The 10,014-nt window shown below is 54.1% G+C and overlaps 2 protein-coding genes and 1 long non-coding RNA gene across 5 annotated transcripts; 1 reads left to right on the top strand and 2 right to left on the bottom strand.

Annotated features, from left to right (window-relative positions):
• Positions 1 to 755: 755 nt before the first annotated feature.
• On the bottom strand, positions 756 to 3,132 carry HSPB2 (heat shock protein family B (small) member 2). 2 transcript variants are annotated; one of them, XM_008636924.2, is made up of 3 exons: positions 2,715 to 3,132; positions 1,732 to 1,853; positions 756 to 1,531 (listed from the first exon to the last, which is right to left on the bottom strand). In XM_008636924.2, exons 1-3 carry the CDS (start codon positions 2,806 to 2,808, stop codon positions 1,202 to 1,204), a joined length of 546 nt encoding a protein of 181 aa, XP_008635146.1. In that variant the 5' UTR covers positions 2,809 to 3,132; the 3' UTR covers positions 756 to 1,201. The 2 variants fall into 2 exon arrangements, with proteins under 2 accessions (XP_008635146.1, XP_017594000.1); XM_017738511.1 differs by having other exon boundaries at positions 756 to 1,358; positions 1,559 to 1,853; positions 2,715 to 3,124.
• Positions 3,133 to 4,524: 1,392 nt separating this feature from the next.
• CRYAB (crystallin alpha B) lies at positions 4,525 to 7,240 on the top strand. Its single transcript, XM_008636923.2, has 3 exons — positions 4,525 to 4,931; positions 5,801 to 5,923; positions 6,900 to 7,240. The coding sequence occupies exons 1-3, from the start codon at positions 4,734 to 4,736 to the stop codon at positions 7,101 to 7,103; spliced, it is 525 nt and encodes a 174-aa protein (XP_008635145.1). The 5' UTR covers positions 4,525 to 4,733; the 3' UTR covers positions 7,104 to 7,240.
• On the bottom strand, positions 7,235 to 9,996 carry LOC108447699. 2 transcript variants are annotated; one of them, XR_001863367.1, is made up of 3 exons: positions 9,788 to 9,996; positions 8,707 to 8,898; positions 7,235 to 8,461 (listed from the first exon to the last, which is right to left on the bottom strand). It is a non-coding gene; the product is annotated as an uncharacterized LOC108447699 (long non-coding RNA). The 2 variants fall into 2 exon arrangements; XR_001863366.1 differs by having other exon boundaries at positions 8,707 to 9,996.
• Between the last annotated feature and the right edge of the window lie 18 nt (positions 9,997 to 10,014).

Here is a 10,014-nt window from a genome sequence, read left to right as displayed (position 1 = left end):
TGTTCCTGGAGGCAGAGTGGTGTGGAGGCAGAGCCACAGGAGAGGGGGAAGTCACATCCCTGAGGATTTTGGAACAGCCTCTCCCCTCTGTGGGAGAGCTGCACACCAAACACCCCCAAATTTAGCCTCTGACACAGCATTTTGTGTGCCTGGCTTGGCCCTGGTGACACAAGGGTGGCAACTGTCACCTGCTGAGCCCTGGGGCCATCGGGGCAGCAGCTGCCAGTGCCGGCAGCACACACGATCCCTGTCCCCATCATGAGACCACGGGGACATTGCTCACGTAGCATCACAGTGTCTGCAAAAGGGGCCAAATTCAGCCCCTCCCTGACTTCACAGAGAGGGCTGGGGCACCAGCAAGGCAATTGGAGTCTGAGCAGAGCCTTTCCCCTCAGTATTTTGGGGTTCAGTCCCCTCACAAAGATCTGTGTGTGTGGGATGTCCTGTAACTGAAGGGCTGAGCAGGTACAGGCTGTGGCTTGGCACTCATTTATTTGGGCTCATTCCAGCTGCAGGTCTGGAGATGCTCAGGGACCCTCCAAGGGCTCATCACTCCACCCCTTTTTTGTCCTTGAGGCCACTTGCCTGTGGGCTCCCTAAAAACAGCAGCTGGGCTGGGGGGGTGGGGCACAGAGGTGGCCACAGTCCCTCCATGACCCCACTGGTGCCACAGGTGAGCTCAGCATGGACTCCCAGCTGGGCACTGTCCTTCCTTCCTGCTGCACAGGAGCAACACAAATCCAAGGCAAACAAGAGAAGAGCAGAGACAGATTTATTCCTCTCTCCTCCTGATTGCTGCAGGCACTTTTACAGACCAACACCCACCTTCCACCGCCAGCCACCAGCTCAGAAACCAGGCACTGGGATCCCCTTTTCCCTCTCCCCAGTGCCCTTCTGGGCTAGAGCACAGTCCTCTGAGACACAGCCTCACATTCTGGGGTAGGAGTGACCCTGGGGTGAGAGCAGAACGCCCTGCATGGTGACCCAACCCAGGAGAAAATTTGCATTGCAGTCACTCACACTCACACTTCAGTCCCACTCTTCTTTCCAGGTCCAAGTCCTTTTTTTTTCCAGCCATCAGCCTTGAGAAGCACAAGTGTGGCTGCCTCAGGGCCCTGCTAAACACTGATGGTGAGAAGTAGAGGTCTGGCATTGCAGATTCCCCATCCCTGTCCCCCCCACCTTCCCACATCTGGGGCCTTTAGGATTTTTCCTTCTCTTTTCCTTCCTCAGACTGTTGTTCTTCCCCCACTGGCTGCTCCTGCTGGGTTATCTTCACCTCATTGACTCTGGCCTTCAGCTCCTTGCCTGTCCGGGGAGCCACAATGCTCAGGATGCCGTCGTGGGACAAGGTGGCCCTCACCAGCAAGGGGTCCACGTCCAGGGGCAGGATGTAGGTCCTGGTGAACTCCCTGGAGATGAAGCCGTGGCGGTCAGCCTTCTGCGGGTGCTGCCCCACCACCTCCAGCAGGTTGTCCACGGTGCGGACGCTGAGCTCGTCGGGCAGGAACTGGCAGACGTCCAGGAACACCTGGAACTTGTGCTCGTTCAGGCAGACCTCACCAGCAAGGGGTCCACGTCCAGGGGCAGGATGTAGGTCCTGGTGAACTCCCTGGAGATGAAGCCGTGGCGGTCAGCCTTCTGCGGGTGCTGCCCCACCACCTCCAGCAGGTTGTCCACGGTGCGGACGCTGAGCTCGTCGGGCAGGAACTGGCAGACGTCCAGGAACACCTGGAACTTGTGCTCATTCAGGCAGATCTCCGAGGTGCCCCTCTCCAGCTGCTTGTTGATCCGGGGCCGGATGTAGTAGCCGTGGTACAGGGCAGGGGCTAAAATCTCGGATGGGGACACACCTGGAAAGGAGACTCAGTGAGGAGTTTCCAGGGAATGGGGTTGGAGCAGCAGACAGGGGAGGGTGACAGGAGGAGTTTGGGACCTGGAAAACACCTTGGCTTCGCCACATCACCACACCAGGGGTGGAGTCTGCTGCAGTTCCCACCTTTGTGCCCCTAAAACACACCCAGGGCTGCATCCCTGCCAGCCACTGCCTGCCACCAGGCTGCCCAGGGCTGCCAGCAAGCCCAGGGCTGGCATCCAGCTTCACATGTTGGGTGCACAGGGAGGGCCTGCCGGGTGTGCTGGGAGCTGTGCAGCGCAGAGCCCGCAGCAGGGATGGGCATGGAAATTGCTGATGGTGAAGAAACCGCCCTGAGGAACTAAAGGCCTTTTGTGTGCCATTGTCCAGGGGGCTTTCCTTGGAGCTTTTTGCCTTTTCACGCTGTTGTGCTGGTGCTGAATGGTTCTGCTGCTGCCCACATTCCTTCCCCTCCGCCAGCCACTGCCCAGCTTTGTGCTGAACGCCCCAGCTCAGCTTTTCTCCACATCCCCCCGGCTGGAAAAGCTTCCCCCCCCTCCCCTGAGCGTTTTTTGCTCCATGTTTTCACAGCATGTGCATGAATGCCAGAGCATGGGTGGCACGAGGGAGGGACGGGATGGGCAGCAGTGGGCATGGATGGAGAAGTGGACATGAAGAGACAGACCCTGGATATTCCCTGGCTTTTCCCCCTGATTTAATCTGTGTTCCTCCACTCAAAATTCCTCGGCCCCAGCTACCTGCTCTGGAGCTCGAGCTCCCCAGAGGGAACTCCACCAGCCCTCCTGCAGCAGAGGGGAGAAAGGTGCAGGGCAGGGGGGGATCCCAGCTCCTTCCTTACCTTCCCCAAAGTTCTGGTCGTAGATCTTGCTGGGGTTGGCGAACTCGTACTCGCAGCTCATGGGGTAGGCATGGGGCACGGTGCGGGTGGCCATGGCGGGGACGGGCACCTTCCTCCCCGCCCTCGCTGCCTCTCGGACTGAAGGCTGCAGGCTGCGAGGCTTCAGCTGGGTGAATTCCAAAGGGAGGAGTGTGTGATAATAAAGATGGACCAAAATAGCCCCGCACAGGCCCCAGGGTGCCGGGCCAGGGCAGCCAGGGAAGCTTCTCGCTGCATTCCAGCGGGGAGGGCAGGCTCTGCCTGCACCCAGGGACACCTCGGGGACACCCTGCACATCCCCCCAGCCTCTGAGGGTCCCTTCTGGAGCAGGGGCTGCAGGAAGTGCTTGGGCAGCCGAGCACAGCCGGGACTTGGGAGCTGAGGGAGGCAGGACAGGCCCCAGGCTCTGCTGCTCCAAAGCAAGGGCCAGCGAGAGGCTCATGGTAGCAGGCTCAGGGAGCCCCTGACACTGGTATTGGTGGCCCTAAGCCCCCGTGGGTGGCTGGTGATGTTCAGGTCATGTAATTCCCACCATGAGCTTGGGGCTCAAGCCCCTGCTGTTCCCTACGTGAGGAGCCTGATTTTCCCAAAAAACTGAGCTCAAGTCTTTTGTTGCTTTGAGTGGTGAAGGGCTGCAGGGAGTTAGACAGGACCCAGATCCCACTGCTGTCACCTCCCCATCCTGAGCCGTGCTGGCTGCCCAGGCTCTGCCCTTGGCCAGGGCTTTGGCACAGTGTCACGGAGAAATGTTGCTGCCAGACATCACCAGTTAGCCCAGGCTCTGAATGTGGCCTAAATCCAGTTTTACTGAGCAGGGCTGGTGGGCTGCTGGTGCTGCAGCAGGGGAGGAGTGCCCAGCTGAGCTCTGCATACCCTGAAACCAGAGCTTTCCTTGAGCCCAGCAGTGCGAGGGAGCAGGTGCAGTGCTGTTGATGTAATGGGGACTTGGAGAGGGTATTTATGGTCTGGGCTGCTGCACAGAGCAAATCCTGCTCCCTATTCTTCCAGGCAAGCCGAGAGGAAGAGGCTCAGAGCCTTTTGCAAAGGGCTGGCAGAGCTGGCAGTGCCTCTGAGCCAGAAACTGTGTTTAACTTGCGAGCTCTCACAGGCAGAGAAGCTCTTGCCCTTCAACAGTTGCTAGGCTGAGCCCATTCCTGTGATTTGGGTTCATGGGCGAGGCAGGAATTAAAATAAATGTGTGAATTATTAGGAGAAGAGCTGCAGGAAGGCAGGTTAGTGCAGGGGCAGAGGCAGACAGAGGTGCTCTGCTCTGTGGAGGCCGTGAGCATGTCCAGGTTCTCTCTGGGGTCACAGCGTGGGGGTCTTCTCTCCAGAAAAATGGGTTCTGCGGTGGGCAAAAGATGAGGAGTGTTGGTGGAGAAATCCATGCTCTATTTACACACACCATGAGGGCAGCAGGACTCGCTGGGCTCCAGAGCTGCAGTGCCAGGGGCATCCCAGCAAAGCCCTCCTGGCACCTTCCCTGCCCCTGCCTCTGGGCTCCCTGTGCTGCCGGGAGAGGCACAGCCCCGGTGGGCGATGCGGGAGCCGAGGTCTCGGTGCTGGGAACAACGGCCCCTTGTCCTGGTCCCCTGAGCCAAAGATAGGAGCTGCATTGATCCCGCTGGCATCCAGAGCAGCTGGGAACATCCGCCAAGCCCTCCCGGCCTGTGCGGATAAACAGCACGTGGGCAGCGGGGCGGGCGCCTGGGCACTCCGGCTTCTTGCTGCCCCATTGGGTTCCTTTTCTTCCTCTCCCCTGCCCCCTCCTCCTCAGCAGCGTGCTCAAATCCCTCAGACAGCTACTGGGCACCGCCGAAGGGCCCAGCCCAGGAGTGGGACAATAAAATCCCTGACACCACTGTTCAAGAGGCCTCGGGGGGGTGGAAGGCCAGGCCAGCTGCACGGGTATAAAGCTGTCCCCGCTCCCGGCACGGCACTGCAGCACAGTTGTTTGCCAGGCTCCTCCAGCGCTCTCCAATGGATATCACCATCCACAACCCCCTGATCCGCAGGCCCTTCTTCTCTTGGTTGGCACCGAGTCGTATCTTTGACCAGATTTTCGGGGAGCACCTGCCGGAGTCAGAGCTGCTCCCTGTTTCCCCCAGCTTCAGCCCCTTCCTGATGAGATCCCCCATCCTTCGGATGCCCAGTTGGCTAGAGACAGGACTCTCCGAGGTAATCTTTGCTTCTTTGTGACTGCTGGGGGCACAGCCTGGTGGCTCTGGAGGCCCAGGAGAGCTGAGAGCTTGGAAGATGCTCGTAGGTGGTTATTTAGGAAAAAGGCTGGGGAAAAGGGTGCTGTGTTTGTGCCTCTGCATTGTTTGGGATGGAGCAAGTCTTGCCATAGTGCTGGGAACAGAGGCAAACTGAGTTCAGGGTGCATGCAGGTGACCCTGGGAGCTGCCAGAGGAAAGGAGGAAGATTAATTTCCCTCATTTCCCTAATTTATCTCATTTCCCTCATTTCCCAGTCTGCTGTGCCAAACGTTCAATCCCACTCCCACCTGAGAAGTGAAGAGCACAGGGGCCGTGGGATCCTCATGTCAGGCAGTGCAGGAGCCCACGGCTGCTGAGGGAAAAGGGGCCTATTTTAAACAATCACTGCCCCGAAAAACAGCATTTTAATAAGATCCAGGACCAAGAGGATCATGGAGCAGGCGCCTCCTTGCTCCTGCCTGTCCTGCAAGTCAACTGTCTTATTTACAAGGAGCCTGTGGAGCTATTGCAAGCAGAAGGAGTGGAAGTATTATTTTTTTATCCTTGCATAATGTTCTCCTTGATTTAGTGACCTGGGTCTGGCTGCCCATTGAAGCAGCCACAATAAAGAGTCAGTTTTAAATAAAGAGTCAGTTTTAACTAATTCAGGTTGAGAATCTTAGGTCCTTGATGGGCATTAATGCAAGGCCAGCAAGGGACAGAGGCACTCAGGTCAGATCCCAAAATAAAGGTCAGTGTGTGTGTAGAGACCAGCTCGAGTCTTGACCTGCTGCATTCCTTTTTAACCCTCACCTGCTCTTTTCTGAAGTCACCTCCTGGTTTTTGCAGATGCGACTGGATAAGGACAAATTTTATGTGAACCTGGATGTGAAACATTTCTCCCCCGAGGAGCTGAAGGTGAAGGTGCTCGGGGACATGATCGAGATCCACGGGAAGCACGAGGAGCGCCAGGTACCTCTGCTTTAACTTTGTCACTGGGAACTCCCTCACCTCTGGTGACTGCAAAACAATCCTGTGCTCATCTCAAATATGTGTAATTTTTTTTTATCAAGATGCTCCGTGCAACCCACCCCCGGCTGATCCCAGACAGGGCAGCAAGAGGGTGGAGGTTTATTGCTGATGTTGCATGAACTGTGAGCTGAACTGGAAAATCATCTGTGAAATGGGCATTTTTGGGCTTCCTTTCTCTCTGGGAAGGGGCCAGGAATGCAGGGAGGCGTCCAATGAGCTAAAAATGAACTGTAATACTTAAGCCACATAATGAATCAGTGCATTGCCCTGTGTGTAACCTTTCCTAGGCCCAGCTATCAGTTTCTAATCCTTTAAAAGTTGTGTTCTGCTGTCATCCATCCCTCTCCTTGCTGGCTCTGGAGACCTGTGTGGACACTGGACAGGCAGAAATGCAAAGCCATGCCCAGAGCTGGATGTAACAGCATTTCCAGTCCCCATCCCCTGTCCCCAAAGTAGCTGTGTCCCTGGAACTGCCATTCCCAGGCGCTCCCAGGAGCACAGATGTGTCAGTCAGGAAACCCAGCGCTCCCCGTTGCTGGTGGGAGCCTGTAATCCTGGTGTAGCTTCTGGAACTCTTTTTGGCCAAGAACATAATCGAGCACTGAGATCAAGCACTGAGGGTCTCCAGGGCAGGTGTGGTTGGGAATGGCACCTCGGGAATGCCGGCACAAGGGTGGCACAAAGCCTCCTCCTGTAAATCCCCTGTGTGGACCTGCAGGCACCTGCAGCCCAGGCCGTGTCTCACTGTGGCTCTTTAAAGAGGGCAGCTCATCACAGAACCCTTTTAACTCCCTTGAAAGCTTTCCTTTGAGAGCCCCAACTCCCCTTTAGCAGCCTTTAAGCAAAAGCCCCGTGGTTAAGGCGGAACCGGGCAAATATTTCTAATTAGAAGCCGCTTCTCCTCTCCTTTCTGTAGGACGAGCACGGCTTCATCGCCAGGGAGTTCAACAGGAAATACCGGATCCCAGACGACGTGGACCCACTGACCATCACATCATCGCTCTCCCTGGACGGGGTGCTGACCGTGAGCGCTCCCCGCAAACAGAGCGACGTCCCCGAGCGCACCATCCCCATCACCCGCGAGGACAAACCGGCCATCGCCGGCGCCCAGAGGAAGTAGGGGCTGCTCTGCTGCCCTAAACCGCCCTGGGGAGCCATTCCAGAGCTCTTTCCTCCATCAGATGCCAGCTGTACTGAATGGCTGCTCGTATTATTTATGCTGAGTAAGTTTACTAACGAATAAACCATGGATAAGCAGTTTGGATTGATTTGTTTGGGGTTTGGGGTTGATAAAGGTGGATAAAAGGTGCAGGGGAACATCATTCTTGGGTGGCAGGTGTGTCCAGGACAGCTTATCTGGGTGTTCAGCAGCACGTTGCACATCACACGCTGTGTTCTCTCTCACTTCAACACTGCCAGAGGATTTCAGGGTGTTTCACAAGCAACAGGAAAGTTTCTCCTGTGGAGATTAAACTGGTAAAACAGCTCCATGACAATTGAAACCCATTTGAAGTGTGGGTATTTGATAACAGCTGGCTGGAATACAACTGTATCTTAAATCTCTAGAATGATTCATGTGATGGAGAAACATCCAGGGCCTGCAGCCAGTTCAGAGCAGCTGCAGGTGAAAACTGCAGGGCTGCAGTAAACACAGGTCTACCCCAAGAGAAGGAAAACATCTTGCCCTGATGATGCAAATCACATCCCTTTGAAACTCTGGTGTTAGTGCCCTTCAAACAGTGAGCAGCATCTGATGTCTGTAGCAGCAATCTGATTTATGCCAGCATTGCTGAGTGATACAAACCACTACTAAAGTCCTTTTCAGGCATCTTCATCTGCTTAGCACCTCTCTTCAAAGGGGTAGAAAGGGAAGTCTGGATTACTGGAACTGAGTTTCAAAAATTCATCTTCAAAAAGGACAGAATGCCACAGATCTGTCACACCGATCACCAGACTCAGTCATGAGCTGACCTATTTTCTATGTTCCTTATCCCTGCTAAGACAAAAGTTTTGTTAGCAGGGATCACAGTACACCTCAGGTGAGCAGAGGAAATCCTTCTTCTGTGGCTGTAGGTGAGAAAAATAAAATGAGCACTCTGTGATGTGGGGTCACTGTCAAATACCCCAAATCCCCCCTCACTTCCAAGGTCTGGTGTTTCCTATTAGCTGGTTCTAATTAGCTCTCCCAGCTGAGGTGTTAACTGGGCTTGTCTGGCCAAGCACAGCCACCTCTGCACACCAGAACAAACCCCAGACACACACAGAGGTTACAGATTAAAAAGCAGGAAGAACATTTTCCACACGGCTTTCATGTGTGACAGGTCTTGGTGCTGGAAGGAAATCCCTGCACCACTGGTTCCTGAGGGTTTCTGTTGCTTTTCCTGCATCCCTCTTGTTCCTTCTGCACTTGGAGGCCTGGAGTGCAGCAGGACTGAGCAGCTGGGCTGCTCAAAGGACGTTCCAGCTCAGGGTGGTGGCCTGGAAATCAATGAGGTTTTTGTTCAAATCCCGAAAGAATCAACATTGAAAGGAAAAATAGTAAGAATTTATCCTGAAAGTACAGCTCAGGGAAATCTTTTCTACAGCCCAGGGGTTTTGTCAGGCTCAAATCAGCAGCAAGAAATGGGCATTTTGAGTGAAAGCTCTCTGGGGATAAACTGGATGAGGTCAGCCAGACAAGAATACTTGAAATACAAAACCACTCCCTGAGTGACCTGAAATACCTGTTCTGGGGTGGCACAGGAGCACAGCCCAGCACGGAGAGAATGACAGAAAACACCTCTCTCATCTCCAGGCACAAACATCACCGAGAAGCTCCTCACATCCAACAGATTGTCCCAGTTCCACACACGTAAAATTCACTGTCTGATGTCCCCCTGTAATCTGCAGCAGGTTGTTTCCAAGCAGTGAGTGTGCTGGAAAGGAAAACTCACATTTAGCATGGCTGAGTATGAGTTTGGAGGGTTTTTTTTAATGATTGGAATGGGAAGGTTGTGTGGTAATTATTTTCTCCAGGCCACTTCCCCACCCTTTAAAATAGACAAAATGATTCACCCAAGGCCACAGGGACCCAGTGCCTGGCCCAGAGCTCACAAACTGTGTGCTGGGTCCGTGTTGGAGCTCAGCTTTGCCCATTGCAAACCTTCCTCTGTCATCATCCGTGTGCAACTCTGTCCTGACACACTGTCCCTGCCCTGTGGGGCAGCTGTGGGCACACAAATAGAGCAGGTGACACCCAAAGCTGGCTGTTGTGTATATCACAGACCATAATTCCCTTCCTTCTCAAAGGCATCATACACATATGTGAGGCAGGATAATTAATTTACCTTGTAGCACCCTGTTGAGGAATTAGGGACCTTCTTATTACACCTTGATTATGCCTGCAATTATCTGACACCAAATTATGCTTCCAGCACCTTTCCACTGCTTCTCTTCTCCTTTTCTTTTCTTTCTGTCTGCCTCCCCTTCTCCCCTTTGGGAATTAAAGCTGCACAAATATTGTCAGAGTGAAAGAATTGCAGGTACAGGTAGAGGCAGGTACAGGTGAAGATGAGTTCAGAGGACGCCACCAAGTTGATTATAGGGCTGGAACTCCTCTGCTATGAGGAAAGGCTGAGAGAATTGGGATTGCTGGGAAAAGGGAAGATTTCAGGGTGAACTAATTGTGGCCTTGCAGTACCTGATGGGAGCCCCCAGGAAAGATGGAGAGGGACTATTTACAAAGGCCTGGGTGACAGGCCAAGGGGGAATGGCTCAAAACTGACAGAGAGCAGGGTTAGATTGGATATTAATAGGAAACTTTACCCTGTGAGGGTGGTGAGGCTCAGGCACAGGCTGCCCAGAGAAGCTGCGAAGTGGCTGGAAGTGTTTGAAGATGGGGCTTGGAGCAACCTGCGGTAGTGAAAGGTGTCCCTGCACAAGGAGATGACCTTTAAGGTCCCTTCTAACCCAAACCATTCCGCGATTCTGTGATCCTACGATCCCTCAGCTTTTTAACAACTGCTTTTTTTTTTTTTTTTTCCCTTCTTGTT

This window comes from Corvus brachyrhynchos, unplaced genomic scaffold (genome assembly GCF_000691975.1).
Source record: "Corvus brachyrhynchos isolate BGI_N302 unplaced genomic scaffold, ASM69197v1 scaffold46, whole genome shotgun sequence".
Taxonomy (NCBI): domain Eukaryota; kingdom Metazoa; phylum Chordata; class Aves; order Passeriformes; family Corvidae; genus Corvus; species Corvus brachyrhynchos.
The sequence above is the reverse complement of the archived record's forward strand: the minus strand, read 5'-3'. Positions and strand labels throughout refer to the sequence as shown.